The 25,122-nt window shown below is 38.0% G+C and overlaps 1 protein-coding gene across 1 annotated transcript in view; it reads right to left on the bottom strand.

The window, feature by feature from the left end:
* The window catches only part of LOC309863380 (rho GTPase-activating protein 20-like), a 30,255-nt gene extending 15,186 nt beyond the window's left edge, over positions 1 to 15,069 (bottom strand). The window contains exons 1-5 of the mRNA XM_082728162.1: positions 14,912 to 15,069; positions 13,614 to 13,784; positions 7,082 to 7,231; positions 4,852 to 4,893; positions 4,140 to 4,224 (exon numbers count right to left, since the gene is read on the bottom strand). Coding sequence (XP_082584288.1) covers positions 4,140 to 4,224; positions 4,852 to 4,893; positions 7,082 to 7,231; positions 13,614 to 13,784; positions 14,912 to 14,976 — 513 coding nt within the window. The 5' untranslated portion in view covers positions 14,977 to 15,069. The remainder of the gene's footprint in view (positions 1 to 4,139; positions 4,225 to 4,851; positions 4,894 to 7,081; positions 7,232 to 13,613; positions 13,785 to 14,911) is intronic.
* Between the last annotated feature and the right edge of the window lie 10,053 nt (positions 15,070 to 25,122).

The raw sequence follows: 25,122 nt of genomic DNA, 5'->3' as shown, positions 1-25,122 counted from the left end.
TATGAAAGACGTTTTTTTAAAAACTACTATTTAGTCACTACTTTCTCTGTATCAGGCATCATGGTTACTAAGCTTTCCATTGTTGAAATCTGTTGAGACAAAACCAACAAGTCTAGGAAATGAGACTGAAAATGTTAGAAGTTTATATTCTATTCGCAACTCTGACAGTTGAGTAGTTACTTATAATAGCTCTACCTTACACTGAGAAACTGCCTCATACAACTAGGAAAATAGTTTACAGAAAATTACCTGAAAGGGATTGATAGGAATCTGAGGTGATACCTGTAAAACTATCTGAATTCCAAAAGACATTTTAAAATTATACAATATGTAACCAACTATGCATACAGGTTTTATAACATTATTAGGCAAGGAGGCCTCTGTCCTTTGAGAAACAGTGCATAAAGAAGACAAACAGTACAAGTGGACACCCACAGGCCTTAAAAAATATTAAAAACAAAGTTAAAAGAAACTGTCCTTTTTTTTTTTTTAAGATTTTATTTATTTATTTGACAGAGAGACATCACAGGTAGGCAGAGAGGCAGGCAGAGAGAGAGAGAGGAGGAAGCCGACTCCCCGCCGAGCAGAGAGCCCGATGCGGGACTCGATCCCAGGACCCTGAGATCATGACCTGAGCCAAAGGCAGCGGCTTAACCCACTGAGCCACCCAGGCGCCCGAAACTTGTCCTTTCATTGTATTTTTCTTCTTTTGGATTGAATGCAATTGTTTGATATGACAGATGCCTCGAAAGCTGTTTGAAAATTGGACTTTTTAAAAAAATTTTTTATTTTTATAAACATATAATGTATTATTAGCCCCAGGGGTACAGGTCTGTGAATCGCCAAGTTTACACATTTCACAGCACTCACCATAGCACATACCCTCCTCAATGTCTATAACCCTGCCACCCTCTCCCTACCCCCCTTCTCCTGGCCACCCTCAGTTTGTTTTGTGAGATTAAGAGTCTCTTATGGTTTGTCTCCCTCCCGATCCCATCTTGTTTCATTTATTCTTTTCCTACTCCCCAAACACCCCACACTGCATCTCCACTTCCTCATATCAGGGAGATCATATGATAGTTCTCTTTTTCTGATTGATTTATTTCGCTAATACCCTCTAGTTGTCTGATTGATTTATTTCACATAATACCCTCTAGTTCTATCCATGTTGTCGCAAATGGCAAGATTTCATTTCTTTTGATGGCTGCATAGTATTCCATTATATATATATACCACCTCTTCTTTATCCATTTATCTGTGGATGGACATCTAGGTTCTTTTCACAGTTTGGCTATTGTGGACATTGCTGCTGTAAACATTTGGGTGCATGTGCCCCTTCAGATCACTACGTTTGTATCTTTAGTGCAATTGCTGGGTCATAGGGTAGCTCTATTTTCAACTTTTTGAGGAACCTCCATGCTGTTTTCCAGAGAGGTTGCACCAGCTTGCATTCCCACCAATAGTGTAGGAGGGTTCCCCTTTCTCCACATCCTCACCAGTATCTGTCATTTCCTGACTTGTTAACTTTAGCCATTCTGACTGGTATGAGGTGGTATCTCATTGTGGTTTTGTGAAAATCGGACTTTTATAAACAAAATTGTTCATTAATTTCAAACTACTTGAGCTTCAGGGATTATTAAAAAAAAAAGTGTTCAGAACTCAGCATTAGGACTCAGAACACCCAAATTCAAGGATATCCTATGTTAAATTGTCTAGAGGATTCAAGACAGGGTCTTAGCTTGAAATTTAGTTAGAAGTAATGGCTCTGCTATTTTTCTTTTAATGGTGTCTGAAAGCCTTTCAATACAACTTAAAAACTCTCCCATGAAATATTTATTTATTTATCTATTTATCTATTTATTTATTATTTATCAGAGAGAGAGCGCGCACAAGCAAGGGTAGCGGTAGGCAGAGCAGGTAGAGGGAGAAGCAGGCTCGGTGGTGAACAGGGAACCTGATGTGGGACTCCATCCAGGACCTTGGGATCATGACTGAGCCAAATGCAGAAGCTTAACTTACTGAGCCACCCAGGCGTCCCTCCCATGAAATCTTTTTGAAGTAAAAATGGAAAAGAAGGTGTGCCTGAGTGGCTCATTGGTTTAAAGCCTCTGCCTTCAGGTCAGGTCATGATCTCAGGGTCCTGGGATTGAGCCGCATATCAGGCTCCCTACTCAGTGAAAAGCCTGCTTCTCCCTCTCTCTCTGCCTGCCTCTCTGCCTACTTGTGACCTCTGTCAAATAAATAAATAAAATCTTTAAAAAAAAAAAAGGAAAAGAAAAAAATCTCTTTTGAAATACTAATAATCACTCCTTAAATTTATCTGGTCTGCAAGATAATAGTTTTCATGGCATAAGGAACACACTGTGGTTAAAATAATAATTTTAAGGATTTTGTAGGTTCTCCAAAACAGATAAATTCCAGTAGATAGAGCTCTTTCTAAACAAATAACTTCAGAAAAATAAACTGTTTTCTGAAATAATTTAAAAGAAATGTTACTTTCTTTTTTTCCTTTGAGTCAAAGTTTTACTTAATATATGAAGCAGGAAAATGTGATCAATTCTCAAGAGCTGAAACCAGCCCTGAGATGATCTAGATGTTCAGACTGTTAGCCAAAAACAGCTATTATAATAATGCTTTATGATCCAAGTGAAAATATGCTCATAATAAACAAAATAGAGGCATCTTAGTATAGAAATTAAAAATATTTTAAAATAGAATTTTTTTGAAAATATCTGAAAAATATCTTAAAGGATAAATTTACTGACTAGGCTACATTGCATAATGGAGATGACAAAATGAAGTCTAGAATCTAACAGGAAAAAAATGCCATTTAAAGATACCCAAAGTATCAAAGTATCTTGTAAATGTCTTACCTACTGCACTACAATTTCAGAAATCAAATTTCACACAAATAACTGGGGCAACTGGCTTGATTTTTTTCCCCTAAGAGCATAAAGAAATGAGATAGAAATAGGGTGTTCCCTTAAAAGTGTCATCCCTCTCAGCTCAATTCAACCCTGATTTTCCTTGGAACAAAAGATTGTTCAAAATTCCTCTGCATGGGGCTCTTGGGTGGCTCAGTCGTTAAGTATCTGCCTTCTGCTCAGGCCATGATCCCAGGGTCCTGGGATCAAGCCTCAGATTGGACTCCCTTCTCCATGGGATCCCTACTTCTCCCTCTCCCACTCCCCCTGCTTGTGTTCCCTCTCTTGCTGTGTCTCTCTGTCAAATAAATAAATCTTAAAACAAACAAACAAACAAACAAACCTCCTCTGCAGCTGACCTAACTAGTAAGTGAAATATGTGATCCTTTAGTAGATCCCGTACTAGAAAGGAGGCATTATTGAGGTCTACTGACAACAGATGGCAGAGTCAAGTATTATACTGGTGTTAGATTTACTGAATGATAACTGTATGTTGGTGATATAAGAGAAGATCTTTATTCTTAGGAAATACTTAGGTTTAAGGATAAAGGGCCACGGCATTTGTATGACCCTCAAAAATAAATATACACATACACTTACTAGAGACAGAGAAAGAAAACTAATGATAAAGTAAAATGGAGTAAAAATGTTACTAATTGGTGAATCTAGGTAATCTAGGTGAATCTATAGGTGAATCTAGGTAAAGGGTGCATGAGGCATAAATTTTTATATTTACAACTTTCTGTGAGTTTACAGTTATACCAAAGAAAACATCATGAGGGAGGGGAGTGGGGAAGAACTGTGGTGTGGAAACAATCCAGACCATTCTGTTTTTAAGTAGTGACCACTGGGGAAAAGTTTTAATTCTAATAGGAAATACCTGCATGTGTAAATCACTTTATTACAAGCCAGTATAATTGCTATTAGAAGGATCCAGAGATATATTATGGACATTTAACATGCAATACTCCTTCCATGCTTAAGTACTGCAGCATGGGTTCCTCTCATGTCATATGACCTAGGATTCACTTTTTAAGTATACCTGTGGATGGGAAAAATGGTACTTTTCTAAATTCTCTCTTCTTATCTTTTGCTCTCTCTTTCTTACGTACCCATCTCCCCCTCCCCCCATCTATGTCCACCTCTATCTCCATCTCTTTCATTTTATCTGAATCAGGAACATGGAATTTAATTTTTGGTCTTAAAAACACTTACAGAGGCACAGTTCTTGATGTTCTCAGTGAAGATTTTTAGAGGAATGCCTTCTGGTTCGTCCTTCTCTTTGGCTAGATTGATGTACCTAATCAAATTCAATGATAACCCAAAATAGAGGAGGATGAATTAGCTATTAGCTTACTTTCAAATTGATCTACGTGGCTAAAATTTTCAACATACTCTGTTATTTTTAAATTCATATAAATAAACTCAGCAAAATCAAATTATGGGTTGGAAGAAAGCATGCAATACTATTTCAGGAAAATAAGACTCAGAAAACAACAGGTTGCTCTTGTCCTGTGAGATCTGAGTAGCCCATCCAGTCCTCAGAGCTTTCCTGCCAAGACATGAGGGCCAGCACCCTCAAGGGTAGGAATGAGGAGTTGCTTTGAGCATCACTCAGGAGAGTAAGCTGCACTTAACAAAATCTAATATATGTTTTGAGAATGATGTTAGCTCCAATCACTGGGTCAGAGAGAAGGGCAAGATGAGAGTGATAACCAGAATTTCATAAAAAATAAGCAATATATGCATGTAAATAAGGGCGGATTATTTGCAGTAGCAGCCAGGGTGCATCTAAAGAAGAAATTATTTGAGGGTAGTCTAACAATTCCTACTCAGGAGAGGGAGCATAGTGTGGGGGCACTGCTTTGAAGAGATTTATTCTTTTGTCATGGGTTAAAGATTTATACTATGTATAGTGACAAAATACCTTTGAAGGAAAGAATGCCATTTTTCCTTTATTTCCGAAGAGCTGCAATTTAAAAAAAAATGGGGAAAAAATTAAGATATATACAATATTTATACTAACAAAATAAGGTCACCTTTCCAGAAAAAATAATATATATATATATATATATGTATATATTTTTATATCAGCAGCCTGTTGAGAAGGATGAGGATGCATGTGTTAAATCATCCTCTCCTCATGGTTGGGCTTTTGAGGGAATCCAGTCTTTTATGAGAGGTATTAAAGCCATTGGAAGTGGATCCTAAAGTGGAAGAAAATTTGGGTTCAAATATGAACACTTACTTGTGACTAGGTGATGCAAACTATGTGACCATGGGCAGGCACATTGCTTAACCGCTCTGATCTTCAGTTTCCAGAAGAGGAAAAGGGTTAATTATACCCCAGAGTATTCCTGCAGCTGCTAGTGTTATTCATGTTATTATTCAAATTAAATCATACATAAGAAATTTGGCATTTGGATGAAACTACCCTGGCCCAGAAACAAGAATATCTTTTAGGAACAAACACCTGTAATATTTTTATTTCTTTATACACATAACTGATTGTAATATGTTAAATTAGTTCCTAGAAAACATATGTGATCCTCTGAGCAAGAACAATGCAGCCAGGACTAAACTACTGCAGATTAGTATTTTCTCTGCTGAAGTTTTCACAGCATTTAATAGCCAAAATTGTGACTGTTTAAAGTCTCCTCCATACATGGCTTTATGACTTACTAGCATTTTGTATTGTGGTAAATTACACAAAATAAAATTGACCACTAATGCCCTTTAGTACATTCACAGTTTTGTTCAACCATTGTGACTGTGTCGTTCCATGTCTGAACATTTTTATCACCCAAAAGTGAACCCGTGTCCATGAAGCCATCACTCTCCCTTCCTTCCTGTTCCTAGCTCCTGTACAACACATTTTGTGTGTTTGTTGAGAAACACTTGGGTTGTTTCCACCTTTTTTGGGGCGGGGTGGGTGGGTGGGTATTGTCAACAGTGCTGCTATAAACATCTGTGTTGTTTGGACGTATGTTTCTCTTGGGTATATATCTGGAGGTGGCGTTGCTGGATCATTTGGTAACTCAAACTTACTGAGGAACCACCAAACCGTCCACAGTGGCTGACACATTTCATACTTCTCCCAGTAGCACTGCTCCCCTCACCCCCCCCCCCCCGCCATCACCATTTTAGGGTCCCAGCCTGCCTTTGTGTATGGACACAGCTTCTAGTTAGCCATACCCATCAGAACAGTAATAAACAAATAGCAAATCTAGGCGCCAGGTGTTGTTAGAAATGTTTTCTCTATGTTTACACAGCTTTTTAGCTTTATAACATATATAAACCTGGCTTCCACATTTTCCTCCTCATTAGGGAAAAGAAGTTTCTTGGAAACTCCCCTGTCAAAGGCTTTTTACATTTCCAATTGAAACCGTTTCTTTCCATTTGGATGTGGTTGTTTCAAACAGCAGATATAAGTGTTGCATGACCCCTGTAAACCCAGGAGTGTCTGCTCAGCATGTCCAGGGTAGAGCATCACATTCCCTGATCCTCATGTCTCTTCATGTCCATTTAAGAATGTGTCTAGCACAACTAACCTCTACTCAGTGGAATTATACTTTTGATTTATATGGTCACCTCTCTAGAGACACCAGCTAAGATAACTGGTACAAAAAAAAAAAAAAAGATAATCGGTATACAGCAATTCAGGCCACCTCCTATTCATTGACATGATTAATTTATTTGCCTACTTATGTACTACTTTTAAAGGAATGAACTTGGGAGTATAAAAGCAATTTTTCAAATTTAATTGGACTCTTTAATAGTACTTGCTCAAGAAAAATATGCCAGTGATTTAGAAACACAGATACCTCCTGGGAATTAGGAGGCAGGATATTGGAGAGGGGATCTAGAACGTCGCTCTCTTGATTCTCCTTCCACATATCTGGAACACCCAACTCCTCAAGTGGCTCCTAGAGCCCATTTTGGAAACCACTGACCAAAACCAAAGGAAATTACTCCAATAGTTTCCACTCTATGTTATCTACTTGCTCACATTTGTACATACATTTTTGGGGAAAGTACAAGCAAACAAGTGTCATTACGGGAGGTCAAAAAGTGTGTCACTGGCTTTGATATACAATCAGATTAAAATGTTTTTCTTTTTAACCCATGTAAATACAAGACAAAGTGGTAGGTCTTACCCAAAGGTGGCCACAAAGTTTTCTGTGGACCAACCCATGACAAAGGACCTTTCAGTGTGGACGTTGGCATGTCCCTCTTTGTCCATACAGTTGGCAGTCCACATGGTATTCAGTGGTATTTTATTTTCTATCTTGAAGTTTTTTTCGTACCTAGAAAGATACCCAAGCAAGACCTCTGTTAGTTTATTTCATAAATGTTATGGGAGCAGCTGTGCTCATAAGAGACCAGTTCTCACTGCTCCAGAGCAAAGCATGCCTCCCTCGTCGCTATCACCCTCTGTCCACAGCACAGCAAATGGTGACATGGGGTTTACAAAGTGCATGTTGAGCAAGGTCTGGCCTAGGAAGGTCCTGAAAATACTTCCTCGAATGGCAGCATGTAGACATTTTTCTGAATGTTGAGTGCTGAGTAAAGACTGTATCTTTTAGAGCTTTTTAAGAAAACCATTAATTCACTTATTACTGTAGGTTTGTTCCTTATTATATATATTTTTATGGTTATTATTATAGTGAATTATTCATTTATGATTTGCTTACTTCAAAAAGTATTTGAGGGGCTAACAAAGGTACCTGATACATGATTTCTAAAAAGACTAATACAATTTTTTTCTTAAGAGAGACAAACCAGGTGAGTGCCTGGGTGGCTCATTCGGTTAAGTGTCCAGCTCTTGGTTTCAGTTCACGTGGTGATCTCAGGGTCTTGAGACTGAGCTCCCCTGTAAGTCTCCCCTCTCAGTAGGGAGTCTGTTTCCTCTCTCCTTCTGCCCCTCCCCCTGCTAATGCTCACTCTCTCTAAATAAATAAATCTTTAAAGAGAGAGAGAGACAAACTGAAAACAAAAAATAAACTTGGATCAGAAGGATGTAAAAGTTACTTTCAACCTTAATTTAAAAAAAAATTTTTTTTTCTAGCTTTTAAAGCATTATTTTCTAATTCCCTTTCTTAAAATTTTGTCCATATCATTTTCCTACAGATTTCGGCTAAAATCTGTTAGCTTAGATTGAGACCAATTTAAAAATCATCAGTCCATTAATCAGTCAATCCCAGATCAGTGGTCAGGAAGTCTTATATGTGAGTGATAGATACTTCCCATTTCTCTGAGGAGTCAGAAGGTAATCAACTTTGTCAGTGGTGAAATTGCTTTTTTATAATTTCTGCCTAATCTTCTTTGACCTCTAACATGAAAACCACCATATTGATTAAGCTGGTTAATTCCCAACTTTAACTCTCAGGTGGGCTTGAGAATTAAATAGTTATAAACCCTGTGAGGAATGCCTAGGGAACTTGGGACACACCACTCTGGAATTCCTTACTGTTCAGAAACACACATGGAAACACTAAACTAAAATGAGATCAAAGACACCTCATGTGCAAAAATCCCTATGACTTCACTGATTCATGGAACAATTAAAGATAAAACTCTCCAATGGGATGTATGAAATAAAAATAATTTTACCAGAAGCCCAATTGAAGGATGATTTAGAGTCAAAGCTTATGACACAATAGATCTAAATTATCAGGTATCTGACTATCAGATAAAATCCTTATTCTAGATAATAACTCCAAAGGCACTGTCAAGCTAAAAATATATGGCCAATGGGAAAGATAGACATGTATCTGTTGGTTTTTACAGGGTTTTTTTTTTTTTTTCTAATGTAGATATAGACACCTAAGGTACTATGTGGAAACTTCCAAATACATTCACCTGGAAAAAGCCATTTTAGCAATTCTGTCCTGAGTTCAAGAAAGCCTTAAGATTATCTACTCCAAACCAAGGAGTTATCCCAAAGCCCAGAACATGGTTTCTACTTTCCTATAACATTTGGACCACTTACCATATACCAAGCTCTGTTCAAGTATTTTATAAATACGAATATTAAAAATTTAATCCCCAAGCAACAACACTAGGTGGACTCTATTAGCTCCATTTTACAAATAAGGAAACTTACAGAAAGGTTAAATAGATTGCCAAAAGCAAGATACAGGGTTTGAACCCTGCCAGCCTAACTCATTAGCCCATGTTTGTAACCACTTGGCCTCTGTGGTGCTGGCCTATATGGTTCCACGAAGTACCCTTCTCATCTTTCCTACCCTCAGCCTCACTTCAGTCCCCAGAGCCATCAAGCTTGCTCCTGGGATTTATCTGGGGAATAAGAGGATAAATCTCAAGACATTGTATTAACAAAGCTAGTCGCTTTCTTGGAAATATTTAAAATGTATTACAACAATTGAATTGCTTTATACAATTGAAGTTTTATACTTCAATGGATTCTTCTAGGGTCTTACTGTGTTTCTTCACTCTCAATCACTGACCCAACTAGATTAACTCAGTAAAAATTAGAAAGTACAAATTTACTAGTGTAAACTGACTCAAGCAGAAGGAAGAGGAGGAGAACTGCAGTTTTTACTTTTAAAAATAGTCCTTTATTATATTTTTATTTACATGATGGATATCACTCTTGCTTTCTGCTACCTCAACCTTTATGCTGGAAGGGAAGCCCCAGCATGCTATGGAAATTTACAGGAGTCCAAGGAGATTCTTTCTGTTCTAAGATAGGAGTGTTGTCTTACAGATGTTGGGAGTAGAGAGCACGGTATATTCTGTAAGTAACTCTTTGTAATTTCATTGATATTGAGTTAATAGTCATTTTCAACTTTTGACCTAAAAAATTTCATTTTTTGTTTCATTTTACATTCTTCAATAACTAAATATGAGGAATGTGATGTCTAAAGAACTAAGTTCAGTCCCTTCCTTTATGTAAATTCTTCATGGCCTCTACTAGTAATAATATTTTAATATTTATCAAGCAATGCTATTCTTTAAAAAAGTAATAATTTTATTTGAAAAATAACTTATTTAGTATTTTAATAAATGTCAAAAGTTATAAGGAAGATTCCATCTAACTTCAAATCTTGAGAAATTTCTAAAGTCATGTGAAAAAAAATGAAAAAGTCCTAATTTTCACTACTATTGACATCTTGTACAAGTAGAGAAATAAAATTTCTTTGTGAAGAAACAAACACTTAATTCTCTTTATTACTACACACAAACTAAATTCACTAATTTTGACTGAATAAACAGGTAGCAATTAGTCAAATACTTAGCCAATTTGTGTTAATTTCTATAGAATCAACCTAAAGATGAGAGAGTTTCCCGCTGAAGCCTGAAGTGAGCTGAGGTAAAATGGAACCCGGGTCACCCACCCCCTTCTTATGGCTAACTGGAAAAACTAGGCACCAAATCAGATTACTAATTTGAACAGATCAATTCAGGTCATAACAAAATCCTCCAACTAAGAGCAAGGCATGATAGCAATGAAATCAGTTTATTATTGCAGGTGTTACTTCTTTTTAGTGGTTTCCCTCTAGGAAAAATATATATTTTTTCATATTAACAGTGATCATAAATATGCTCACATATTTACTATTGGAATGATGTCATAGTCCTTTTCTAAAAATTGTGAAAAAACTTGTACACCGCTCGTTACTGCGATGGACAGAATTGTGTCCCCTTCCCCACTGCTCGCCCGCATTCTTATCCTAAAGCTGTCTTTGCCAATATGATCATGTTTGGAGAGAGAGTTTTTAAGAGGTAACTAAGTGTAAGAGGAGTCATCGAGGTAAGGTCCCCTAATCCAGTAGGATTGGTGCCCTTGTCAGAAGAGGGAGAGATATCTCTCTGAGCATGTACATGCAGGCACTGAGGAGATGGCCCAGGCACAGGCGTGAGGGCAGCCGTGTGTAAGCAGAAACACAGCTCTCACCAGAACCTGACCCCAATGGTGTCCTGAACTTGGACTTTCAAAAGTCTGTGTTCTCTCTGTATCAAGGGTCTTGGTTTTATAAATCAAATTCAAGTGTCTCAGATCACTTACATTTTCTAATATTCCTAATGGATGTAAAAAGTATATAAGATACCTTTCAGGAGCTGAAGCTCTTAAAAAAGAACATTATTAAATACACTGATGTAGATTTTGTCACATCATAAAAACCCGTGAGTAGACACAAAAATCTGTATCAAAAGCAGTATGTGGAAGAAGAAAAATGTTCCATTTCTTTTGTAATAGTGAACCAACCAAAATAAAATTTCAGCTTTTAAAAGGATGCAGATCTCTTGTGGAGAAAGAGCACTTTATATAAATTTTTTTATATAAAAAATGTTTATATAAAATTTTTTTATATATAAATTTGTCTTTATAGAAAGTTTTTAGCAGAACACCATAGGCTCTGTAAAACCCAATGAGAGATAAGCAGTATTCAGGACAATAAATGTCTCCAGTAAGAAAAGAGAAGTCTTCTCCTTTCCATACATACTGTAATCATTACAAAGATAAAAAACAAAGTAAAAGAGAACATGTTCCCCTTACAAATCGAATGTGAGGGGTCTGCAAGGTCCCAAGGAGCAGGAAAGGAGTTTGCTATTTGTTAGCATATCTCTTGGACTGAACATGGAAGAGTACATCACGGAGTGGCAGGAAGAGCGTGTTCTTGCCAGGAAGGCAGGCCTGGCTTGGAGTTTCTCCCTCCATTTCCCTGTGGATGACAGGCCTGTTCCTGAGACTTCCTCCACCCCCATTTTCATTTCTGCAGCCAGTGGGTGGAGAGGAAGTTACACGAGACATCTGTAATGCTCCTCATGTGGCCCCAATGTGCATCCCACACATTTTAGCCTCCCATACTCACCTTGGTTAAACAAAGAGAATGATAACTAGCCTGCATTTTTAAAAATAATGACTTGGCCCTCTAAGGAGGAAGAGAGTGCTTCAATATGGGCTGCACGCCAGGACCTGGACAGTCTTCTCTCTGTCCTCCTCTTGGCATTGCCACGTCCAAGGCTACATCTGTAGGCAATTTCACTCATCTCAAATATATTTTACTATTTCTATCTTTGCCTCTGATTTTTTTTGTTTGTTTGTTTTTTGTTTTTTTTTGTTTTTTTTTTTTGGACAGCTACACTTCATTTTTCAGTTCATTAAGCATTCTGACCTCTTACCAGGTACCAAACAGATTGGAGTTATTTGCTTTCTCAACATAAATCTTGATTTCAAAGAGTTCAATGATGAAAGAAAATCTAGGTGTTCGTGGAATGTTCAAAGAATTTCAGAAAAATAGAAAGACTAGAAAAAGCACCACATGTTGAATAAAAGCCTGTGCTTTGAAATAAATGGACCTAATTTCAAATGTAGACTCTACTAATTACTAATATGGTGCCCTGGGAAAAACCTTTAGACCTTTGAGTATCAAGGTCTTCTCTAAAACAAAAATAATCCCATCTGACAGGGTAGTTATAAGGTTGGACAAGATTGGGTACATGAAGTTCTTGGTACAAAACCTGACGTGTAGTAAGCCCCTGGTAAATTATCATTTACATCACTCAGATTGAGTATAGCATTTTGCCACATTAGTGCTTGCATGTCTTGCCCCTGGTAGGGCATAACTGGGAGCTGGGTAAAAGCGGCAAAAAACAAAAAAAACAAAAAAACAAACAAAAAAAACGGGGGGTTAGTTTTTTTCTAGTGACCAACAAGCTTCTTGATATTTGGTTTGTTGGAATATTCTTCGGCTTTCCTGATGTTTTGTGACATCAGAGACATAATGGACATGATGTTTTGTGACATCAGAGACAGAATGGAAACAGAGATGGAGCAAGGAAACAGATGAACTCCCACCTACCTGCCTTCAGATATTTACTGAGCAATCATCAGGTTCCAGGCTGGGTTTGTGTTCAGGACTAAAAGGAAAGCGCGCACAGTTGGTTCTATCTCTAGCATATGTTCCAAATCTGTCTGCTGCCTCCTTGCTTTTACTGCACTCCCACGATGGAGCCCTTGAGAGCAGCCATCAGACTACCGCCCCCCTAGCCAGTTTCCCTGCTTGCACTCTTGTTTACGCATCCTACCATCATCTACCAACTGTTAGAAAAATTTGCTTGAGCTATAAATCAAATTTGGTCAGTCCCCTAGTTAAAAATCCTTCTGCAAAATATTTCCTGTGAAGACTCTATGAGACTGGACCCCTGAGTATGTACCACATCTGATTGCATGCCCCACGCTTTCAGCCCTAATCAGATCACCCTTCCCTGAGCCCCCCTCCCTCCAAGGGGTCAGACTGCACCTGCCGGTCCCTCAGCCTTGAAGGTTCAGGCACCTTGTCTACCAATGTGGCTGCTTCTCAACTCAATTCTGCCACCCCAGAGAGGTCCTCCTAGACTACCCCTGCTACATTCCCATCTTCTCCCCCCAATCTACGTTCTATCAGAAGCACAAATCACAATCTACAATTCCCTCTTTTATTTTTATCACTTGTCTGTCAGTCCCTGGCAAGAGACACACTGCCTATCACATTCTCAATTGTATTCTCTGCAGGGCGGGCATGGCATAAAATAAGACCTCCATAGGCACTTGTTGAATGAATGAAGGATCCAAACACTGGCAAAAAACAAAAGAAAAAAATGTCATGTCTTCCTATGGTAAGGGTTCATGGAAATGTAACTTCGTGATCCTCGCAAGAGCACGTAGCATAGCATACATACTTGGTGTTAGAGATCAGCAACACATCGCTGAACAAGAAGAGGTACCGCTTCTGCCTCCTCCAGCCTCTCTTGAGCTCCACGGGGCTGTGGATAATAAGCAGGGAACCGGCGGCAGCCTCAGATGATGTAGCGCTTTCGCTGTGGGTGTCCACCTCAACAGAAGAGACCTTCCTGCAACCCATCAAAGACCACAGAGCAGCACTAGTTAAATATACAATAGAGTTGTATGCTAAATGTCAAGGTTCACACAGCACTAAAATTTAGTCTCCACCCCCAAAACAGGGCACCAGAGCTCACATTCAGGGATCACTGAGTTATAGAAAGCTGTTGAAGGAGGTGAGGTGTGGGCGCCTGGGTGGCTTAGTTGGTTAAGTGTGTGCCTTCGGCTCAGGTCAGGATCCCAGGTCCGGGGATTGAGTCCTGCAACAGGGTCACTGCTCAGCTTCTGCCTCCCCCCTACCCCACTCCTCTGCTCCTGCTCTCTCTCTCTCACATACATTCACTCTTTCTAAAATAAATAAACAAATCTTAAAAGAGAGAGAGAGAGAGATGAGGTCACTTGGGGAATTGATGCAGATGGGGAACAGTTTCATGGACAAAGACCTTGGGCAGGCCAACACTTAGAGGTGGGGTAGAGAAAGCAGCAAAGCTAACCATAAGCTGTTAGGAAGGGGAGAACCAAGAGGTAAAGTGTATTACAAGAAGGCAAATAAACCACAACAACGACGAAAAGGACAATTTGTGGCTTAATATAAAACAAAATGATATGGTGTTTGTGAAGGATTAATTACAACTTGCTTTCATGTTAAGATAAAAATGAAGACAACTGAAGATTCTGGAAATTGAACCCGGTCTTATCCAAATCAATATTCACATTTGGGGGAAAAATTCTCAAAGTTCGACAAGAATACTGGAAACACCAAAAAGTTTCTGAACACAAGAGTTTGTTTAGCTATTACTTGGCTGAGCTCTAAGCTCTGATAGGTCTTTCTGGTCATAACAGGTAAAACAACTCAATTGAACAGAACACAAAAATCCTTTCATAAATAGGACAGATATTTTCATAGACCTGGGAAAATTCTGTCTCGTGGAGCCAAGAAAGTGTCTCCCCCCAAGATTATAATGCCTGCTCTCTTCTGCTCAGCAGCACTGAATCTTAGGAACCTGAGTAGCTTTTCATGAAGCTGGTGCTGAAGTTAGTCATTAGTTTACAAGTATTAGAAGAAACTAAAGAGAACAACACTTCCTGTTACCATCAGTCTGTTTGAGGCTCAAAAAGAGTAATATCAAAAGACTACCTTGTGCGGTGAAGCCTTGAAAGACCACCTATGAGTTCGGATGGCTTTCTGATTGACGTGAACATCGTTTTGTCTTCAGTTCTCGGGACTGAAAATCGAGTGAGTCTACAGCTCTTGGCAGAGTACTGTAAAATGCCTGAAGCCTCAGGATTCCACAGTAGCCTGAGATCACTGCCATTATGACATCACGGATCTAAGGCTCATGTCATAACTGCCAAACTGACATACTTGTTTCCCAGTTTGGCCAGCATGTTTTGATTTTTTAAAAGTAAACCTCTTTAGTTTGAAATAACTATACATTTATGTGAGGCTATAAGGAAGAAGACAGAGAAATTACACCAATTTATTACAGATAGAGACTTCCAGACACTTCTATCACCACAAGGATCCTTCCTTTTAACACCACACAAACTTCCTCCCACTTCCATGACCTCTTTAATCCCTGGCAGTCACAAATCTCTTCTCCATGTGTACAATTTTGCCATTTCAAGAATGGTATATAGATGGGATCATAGAGTATGTAAAATTTTTGTGATTTGCTTTTGTCCCTTCAGCATAACAGGAGGCTCCTGGCTTGCTGCAGGTGCTTATGGTTCATTTCTTTGTGTCTCTTAGTAGTATGCCAGGGTAATAGCGTATCACAGTTTGCTTCACCACCTGCTGAAAGGGTTCTGGATTATCCGCAGGCTTGGGCTGTCACTAATAAAGCTGCTGGAAACAGCTGTGTACAGGTTTTTGTGCCACCATTGGTCTTCACCTCTCTGGGCTAAACGCCCAGGCCTCCAACTGCTAGGTCCTAGGGTTAGCTGCTCTGTTTTGTTTTGTTTTTAAGAAACTGTCCAACTGTTTTCCAGAACGGTTCTGCCAATTCACATTCGCACTGGTACTGTAGGAGTGATTCAGTTTCCCCACATCCACCCTAGCACTGGGTGTTGTCATTTTTTATTTTAGCTATTCTGGTAGCTGTGTAGTGATATCTCCCTGTGGATTTAACATGCATTTCCCTAATGGCTAGTGATGCTGAACATCTATTTTCCATCTGGACATCATCTTAGTGTTAGAGAACCTACAGTAGTCTGTTAAAAACATTTTCCGTGAAGACGGTGTTCCTTGACCACTGGGAAACTGACGGTTTTACAGTTGAGGCAGCTGCTGAACAGACACGTTAGACACTTTCAATCCAAGTGCTGTGATGTAAAATGAAAGATTCAAATCCAGCCTACTCAGGAGGTCACCCAGCTTTCCATGAGGGCCCCCCACTCTTCTCACATGGACAGCATCTTTCCTTTGACAACTGTGGAGGACTGAAATTGGAGCCTTCTAACAAAGTCTATGGTTTTCCTTGAAGACACATATACCAGGTATGTAAATTCCCTTTTACTCTCAACTCAACTCTATGGACCTCAAGGAAAGAGTTTATGTCTGATTTACCATTTAATTCTCACAAACACTGGCACATTGGAGGAATTCAAAAATTCTAATGAATGGGTGAATGAAAGAGTTTTCTGGCATGGATGGAGGGGAAAAGGCATGATTTAAAATAGTCTCTCTTATTTACTTCATCCATTCAACAGATAGTGTTTGAACCCATTCTAGGAGAAAGGCTCTTAATAGGTCTGAGCAACAGGGAGCCAGGCCCAACTCTTAGAAAACCAGGATTTAAATATGGGGGCAGGGGGCAGACATTAAACAGAGTGCCATAAATAACTGTAACACCACACTCTGGGAAGTACTGCAGAGAAAAATTAAAGAGTGAGATGAGATATTAAAAGAGGCACCTGCCATCTGATTTCAACTGTGGAGAGGAAGGCTCCATTGAAGAGCTCATTTGAAATAAGCTTTAAAGAGTAATTTGGGATTAATTAGAGAGAGGAGAGAAAAGAGGAAGGAAGAGGGAGGTGACAAGAAGAGAAGTGGGTTGGGAGGGAAGATAAATTTTTCAGGTGATGGGACAGAATGTAAATATGTGACATTTCAGAGACATGGAAGAGTTTGCTAGATTGGAGACACGGGCAGAAGGTACAGGAACATGAAATATACCTGAAAAAGTAGGTAGAGATGAGAGCACAAGTTTGATAGTCCTTTTAGACTTTATTGAGGCCTCTCATCTTAAAACCAAACTAGCACAGAAGAGACATGTAGATAGTGGTCTTCAAGTCTGAAGATAGTGGTCTTCAGACTTCTTACCACTTTTTTTTTTTTTTTTAGATTTTATTTATTTATTTGGGGTGGGGGGCACCAGAGAGAGAGAGACAAGCACAAATGGTGCTAAGCATGGAGCCTGACCTAGGGCTCAGTCTCACAACCTTAAGATCATGACCTGAGCCAAAAACAGAGTCAGAAGCTTAACTGACTAAGCCACCCAGGCACCCCTTCTCACCACTTTAAAAGGGGTAAGTGCTACTCTGGACATGCTTCACTGTATTACAACCATGGAGGCTCACTGCCCACACTTTCAGGCCTCCCATCAAGCATCTGTCAACATTTATTTAAGGTAAAAATGTAGGCAGACTTATCTCTGCACCTTCCCCAGTTCCCAGATTTTGTCCCATTCTCTGCCTCTTCCTTCAGAGAGGTTACAGATTTAGATGCCAGGAAAATTTCTCTCCTTCTAGAATCTAGTTCCTGCTTATCAATTCCTACGTGCATCAGACTTATTTGGGGGAAAGTTTCAGGCGCTCCTCCTAAAAACTCCTCCCCCAGAGGTTCTGATTCATCAGACCCGGAAAAACCTGTATTTTTAAAAAGCTTTCTGAATGATTCTTATATGTAACCAGGATTGTGAGGAACTGGTTTCCAGGAATTAATTGAGAAAGATGTAGTGTTCTGATACTATCCTTCCCTTGTAGTAAAGCACAGGAAAGTTTCTCTTAGAAAGATAAAGGGAGCTTTCCTTAGTCATGTAATAGTTACCTTTACAGTAATAGCTTAAGCTTCATTTCTTCCAAAATACCATTGCTATGTGTGTTAATTTGTTGAATGAGCTCTAAATAGAGTAATAGTGATAGGGTCTGTTTTCATCAATTTCATTGAACACTTAACTTTTCACCCTAAATATCAAATAGAAAAGAGAGTATAAGGTGGTCCTATGCCCATAATGCCAACATTTTTAAGCATGTTGCAAAGACAAGACTATTTTCTTAATTCAGTTTTTTTCTTTTAAATTTCCTGTCTTTATTTTATTTTAATTCCAGTATAATTAACATACAACATTATATTAGTTTCAGGTCTTCAATATAGTGTATACAACAATTCTTTTTAAAAAAAATATATTATTTATTTATTTGGCAGAGAGAGACACAGCGAGAGAGGGAACACAAGCAGGGGCAGAGGGAGAGGAAGAAGCAGGTCTCCCGATGAGCAGGGAGCCCCATGCTCGATCTCAGGACCCTAGGAACATGACTGAGCCGAAGACAGATGCTTGACAACTGAGCCATCCAGGTACGATTCTGTACATTACTCACCACTCATCATGATAAGTGTACTCTTAATCCCCATCACCTATTTCACCCATTCCCCCCACCCACCTCCCTTCTGATAACCATCAGTTTGTTTTCTATAGCTAAGAGTCTGTTTTTTGGTTTGTCTCTTTTTCTTAATAAAGAATATGTTTTGTTTCTTAAATTCCACATATAAGTGAAGTCATATGGTATTTGTCTTTCTCTGACTTATTTCACTTCGCATTATACCCTCTAGATCCATCCATGTTGTTGCAAATGGCAAGATTTCGGTTTTTTTTAATGACTGAATAATATTCCATTATATATATATAGATATATATCTATATATATATCACATTTTCTTTATCCATTCATCTATCAGTGGACACTGGGGCTGACTCCATAATTTGGCTACTGTAAATAGGGACAGAGGAAGAGGGAGAAGGAATCACGAGCAGACTGTGCTTAGTGCAGAGCCCAATGTAGGGGTCGATCCCACAACCAGAGATTATGACCTGAGCCAAAATCATGAGCCAGACTCTTAACCAACGGAGCCACTCAGGTAGCCCATAAATTAGTGTTTTTCTATTTGGGGGGTAAATACTCAGTAGTGGATCATATAGCAATTCTATTTTTAATTTTTTGAGGAACATCCATATTGTTTTCCACAGTGGCTGCACCAGTTTGCATTCCAACAGTGCATAAGAGCTCCTTTCTCCTCCACATTCTTGCCAAAACCTCTTGTTTCTTATGTTGTTGGTTTTGGCCATTTGGACAGGTGTGAGGTGATAGCTCACTGTGGTTTTCATTTGCATTTCCCAGATGATGAGTAATGTTGAACATTTTTTAGTGTGTCTGTTGACCATCTGTATGTCTTCTTTGGAGAAATGTCTGTTCATGTCTTCTGCCCATTTTTAAAATTGTTTTATTTGTGGGTTTTGGTGCTGAGTTGTATAACTTCTTTATATTTTGGATACTAGCCTTTTATGTCACTTGCAAACATCTTCTCCCATTCAATAAGTTGTCAGCTAGTTTTGTTGGTGGTTTTCTTTGCTGTGCAGAAGATTTTTATTCTGATGTAGTCCCAATAATTTATTTTTGCTCTTGTTTCCCTTGCCTCAGGGGACATATCTAGAAAGATATTGTTACAGTCAGTGTCAGAGAAATTATTGCCTGTGCTTTCTTCTAGGACTTTTTTGAATTCAGTTCTCATATTTAGGTCTTTAATCCATTCTGAATTTTATTTTTGTGTATAGTGTAAGAAAATGGTCCAGTTTCATTCTTTTGGATGTAGCTGTCCAGTTTTCCCAATATCAGTTTTTAAAGAGATTATCTTTTTTGCATTGTATATTCTTGCCTCCCTTGTTGTACATTAACTGACCATAAAATCGTGGGTTTATTTCTGTATTCTCTATTCTGTTCCACCCATCTATTGCCTACTCTTCTATCAATACCATACTATTTTGTTTTATTACAGCTTTGTGATATATCTTGAAATCTGGGATTGTGATACCTCCAATTTTGTTCTTTTTCAAGATCGTTTTAGCTATTTGGGGCCTTTTGTGGTACCATGAATATTTTAAAATTATTTACTCTAGTTCTGTGAAAAATGCTATTCATATTTTGATATGGATTGCATTGAGTTTGCAGATTGCTGGTGTATGAGGCATTTTAAAGTATTTGTTCTTCCATCAATAAGCATGGGATATTTTTCCATTCATGTTGTCTTCAATTTTTTTCATCAGTGTTTTAAAGTGTTCAGAGAGAGTATAGGTCTTTCACTTCCTTTTTCAAATTTATTCCTAGGTATTTTACTATTTTTCATGTAATTGTGAATGGGACTGTTTCTTAATTTTTCTTTCTGTTCCTTTATTATTCGTGTACAGAAATGCAGTGGATTTCTGTATATTGATTTTGTATTCTGTGACTTTCCTGAACTCATTTATCAGTTTTAGTTTATTTTTGGTGGAGTCTTGAGGGTTTTCTATATATAGTATCGTGTCACCTGCAAATAATGAAAGTTTTACTTCTTCCTTACCCATTTGGATTTTGCTTATCTCTTCTTCTTTTCTGATTGCTGGGGCTAGGACTTCCAGTACTATGCTGAATAAAAGAAGTGAGAGTGGACATCCTTGTCTTGTTCCTGATCTTGGGGAAAAGCTCTTAGTATCTCACCATTGAGTATATTTGTCATAGATTTTTATATGATCTTTATTATGTTGAGGTATGTTCCTTCTAAAACTACTTTGTTAGCATTTTTATCATGAATGGATGTTGTACTTTGTCAAATGCTTTTATGCATTTATTAAAATGATCATGTGTTTTTCTCTTGTTGATGTGATGTATGACGTTAATTGATTTGTGAAAATGAATCATGTTTGCATCCTAGGAATAAATGCCACTTGGTCATGGTGAATGATTTTTTAATGTATTGTTGGATTTGGTTGGCTAATATTTTGTTGAGGATTTTTGCATCTATGTTCATCAGAGATACTGGCCTGTAGTTCTCTCTCTCTCTCTCTCTCTCTCTCTTTTTTTTTTTTAGTGTTTCTATCTGGTTTTGGTGTCAGGGTAATGGTGGCCTCATAGGATGAATTTGGAAGCTTTTCTTCTGTTTTTTGAATTGGTTTGAGAATAGGCATTAACTCTTCTTTAATGCTTGCTAAAATTCACCTGTGAAGCCATCAAGTCCTGGACTTCTGTTTGTTGGGAGTGTTTTGATTATTGATTTAATTTCATTGCTGGTAATAGGTCTGTTCAAGTTTTCTATTTCTTCCTGATTCAGTTCTGGGAGGTTATATGTTTCTAGGAATTTATCTATTTCTTCTACTTGTCCAATTTGTTTGCATACAATTTTTCATAATACTCTTAAAATCCTTCCTATTTCTGTAGTTTTGGTTGTCATTTCTCCTTTTCACTTCTGATCTCTTTTATTTGAGTCCCCCCACCCCCAACGCTCCCATCATGCTCTCTCTCTCTCTCTCTAATGAGTCTGGCTAAAGTTTCATCAATATGGTTGATATTTTTTAAAAAAACCCAGCTCCTGGTTTCATTGATCTGCTCTATTTTGCCCCTAAGTTTCTATTTCATTTATTTCTTCTCTAATCTTTATTATTTTTCTTCTGCTGGTTTGGGGTTTTGTTTGTTCTTTTTTATTTAGCTTCTGTAGATGTGAGTTTAGGTTGTTTATTTGATATTTTTCTTGCTTCCTGAGGTAGGCCTGGATTGCTATAAACTTCCCTTGTAGAACAGCTTTGGCTGGATTCCAAAGTCTTTTGCTGGATTCCAAAGTTTTGGGACTGCTGTGTTTTCATTTTCATTTGTCTCCATGTATTTTTTAATTTCTTCTTTGATTTCTTCCCTTAAAATGTTAAATCTTTGATTAAGTGTGCATACTGGAAAACATTCTTTAGTGTCAGGAGCATGAGCTCTAGAATCCAATTACCTAGTTGTAATCCTTGCTCATGATTTATTATCTACATGTCACTGGGTAAACCAGTTACACTTCTAAAGCCTGGATGTGCTCATCTATAAACTCAAGATGCCAATGATAAAAGCACCTGGGTTTGTTATGCAAATTAAATGAGATTATACTGCAGAAATGTTAGAATGATACCACACAGAGTAATCCTTCAAATAATTTAGTTATGCTTATAGGAGACAATGAGACTTTTTATTCAAAAATAGCAACAATATCATGGGCATTTCCCCAAGACTAAAGGCAGAGAAAGAGAACAGGTAGTAATGCCGATTGAGTAACAACAAATTGCCAAGTTCTTTGCCAGGCAGTTTATGGGTATCATCTCATTTCCTTGCAGCAGATTTGTGAGGTAAGGATCATTATTTCCATTTTATAGATGGAGAAACTGAAGCTTAGTAAAGTTAAGTAACTGAGAACAACATACCTGATATCTGTAGAGTCAAATATGTCAAATTTCAAAGTCATATAGTTTTTCCTCACCTAAACAATGTTTCCCTTCTGGGGGAGGAAAGAAAATATATTTTAAGCCACATCCCATTTAGGTCGGTTCCCATGTTATTTAATTGACAAATGTGAGTGTTTTTACCAACTGTCAGTGTTTGTATATGGTGCCCATATCCCACTCTGTTTCTCCTCCCTGAAATGGCTGGTTGTGGAATCCTAAGCCGCTGCTGGTTCCATGTCCTAACTCTCAGATAGGAAGTTTGCATCAGCTCCCAAAGTGGACAGGAGACTCCTGTTATTTTACAAATCCAGATCTTAGGCTTTAGATAGGCGGGGAGTAGGAGTCAGGACTGTGAAAGTCTAATGATTCCCATCCTGATGTCTAGTGGTTCACATCCCTATGATAGATACCAGGCTGTAAATTGTACTTCCTCAGCTTGATCCCCATCCTGGATCGGTATCCCTATGAGTAATTTCTCTCCTGAGTCTGGCACTCTGGACTTTCTCCTACCATGAATTGATTTTTATCTCTTTAAAGAGAGGGAAAAATATATGCCCAGGCCTTGGCAGTGAGCGCTCACTCTACTACCCTTTGCTGCCCTCTACTGACCATACTGGAAATACATTTAACCTTTCAGGCCCTTGGCCCAAAGCAGACACTACCGTGAGTGAAACCAGGCACAAAAAATTGGAGATGCACCAAAAAACTAAGTAAATAAGATATGATATTTTAATGTAATTTTTTAAAGATTTTATTTATTTGATATATAGAGAGAGATCACAAGTAGATAGAGAGGCAGGTAGAGAGAGAGGAGGAAGCAGGCTCCCTGCTGAGCAGAGAGCCCAATGCAGGGATAGATCCCAGGACCCTGAGATCATGACCTGAGCCGAAGGCAGAGGCTTAACCCACTGAGCCACCCAGGCGCCCCTAATGTAATATTTTTAAAAGTCAATTTTCAAAAAGTAAATGGTGAACAAAATACCTAAATGTACCCCAAAATAGTACTACTAGCTTATATGCACATAAACCCTGCCATCCATCTTTTCATTCAAGAAAGAGGTCTAATACCAGAGTGGCAAATCTTACTACCAATACTGGTCAACCTTTCTCATCATTCATGTATATGGGGGGGGGGGGGCTGTAAAATTAAGAGTAAGTGAAAAACAAAGATGAGAAGATCCAATTAGAACAGATATTATAACAGTTGAATCCTGAAAAAAAAAACAAGTAAGAGAACAGGAGAGAAAAAAAAAAAACTGATTAAGAAAACAAAACCAACTAACATCTTCAGAGTCAAGAAGGCAAAGAATGGGTGGCTATGAAATAAGAATAAAGATAAAGAAAGATTTCTGGGAAATTAAAGGTAACATCGGCCAAATTAAATTTAATAGAAAGTCTTGAAGATTGAATTTAAATAATCCCATTTGAACTTGACACTTGGAACATTCATCTTTCAGTTTTAATGACAAAAGATTACCCTTTCTTTCTCCATTAAGTTGAGCTATTTTGTCCTTCGGTAAGGAGTAATTTAATAATTGGAATAATGGAAATGCTATTTTAATCGGTAGAATCAACATATAAACAAAACTTGGAAGACAACAACTATAAAAGAGAATCTAATATTAACAGAATCAACATATAAACAAAACTTGGAAGACAATAACTATAAAAGAGAATCTAATATTAACATTGATAATATATAAAAAAAGGAAGTCTGAATATTAAGGCAGCAGAGAGATGTGAAAGATAATGTCACAGATTTTTTTCACCTACTTAGTTTTACAGCAAAAAATCAAAATATACTGTCCAAAAAATACAGACTTAAGCTACACTTTAAAATGATAATCATGAGAAAAACCAAAGCAATGTAACTGGAAAGTGTAGAAGTGGATGGATAAAAGAAATAAATTTCTCATCTTTCAGTAGATGCTATTTAAAACTGATAAAGCAAGAAATGGAAGTATTAACATAGGTTTCAGAGGTATTGTGATAACCACCAGCAAAACAGAAAATATTTAAAAATAGGGAGCTGGAAATGATAAGTCAGGGAACAAGTCCAGGCAGAGAATTTACTTTTCATTTGGTACCACTCTGTACTGCTTGATTTTTAAAAATGTGTGTATGTATTAATTTTACACCATAAAAGTTAAAAGAAAAAAAAAACTTTTTGCAGCTGCAGCTCTTGGCTTCACTTCCTATCCAGCTGCAGTCCCTCTCCTTACATGAGTCGTCAGATCCTACTGAGACAGGAAGGAGTGAAAGAACAGAAAATTTCTGCACTGAATTTAAGTTTGGAATCTTTTTTGTTTGTGCTTGTCTTCTATCTTTTCAATGGCCCAACTCTTTGGAATACTAACTTTTGACTACTTTAATCTGTGATCCCTAGAATCTTCTAAAAGTCTTGCTAAACTTTGTTAACTTTCTGTTACTTCTTGACAAAGAACAATCCTGACTCATTGGCTCTTACTGTGATCGTGGTATTTTATTTTCTTAGAAACTTGGTTCTGGACAACCGCTTACGAGCCAGGTCCAACTCAACCTGCCCAGGTAGGAATGAAAAGTCTATGGAAGATTGATGACAATTACTATTCTCAGAATAAATAAAATGTGGTATATGACGAAGTTAAACATTGTGCTAAGGGAGTAGGATGACATTCATTACCCCATCCCTCATGCATTCACAGGGGAGAGTGTACTTTACTCCACTGTTCTGGAGAGAACACACTTGGAGGAGTTTGGGAGTAAATGCTTTCTCTAGACCACCATCTTGCACCCAAGTGCCAAAAGCATGAGACACGAGACACAAAAACATGAAGAAACCAGAATATCTAAATTTTGAAGAAGG

The sequence above is a fragment of the Mustela nivalis genome (genome assembly GCF_964662115.1).
Source record: "Mustela nivalis genome assembly, chromosome: 4".
Taxonomy (NCBI): domain Eukaryota; kingdom Metazoa; phylum Chordata; class Mammalia; order Carnivora; family Mustelidae; genus Mustela; species Mustela nivalis.
This window is presented reverse-complemented; position numbering and strand designations above follow the sequence as displayed.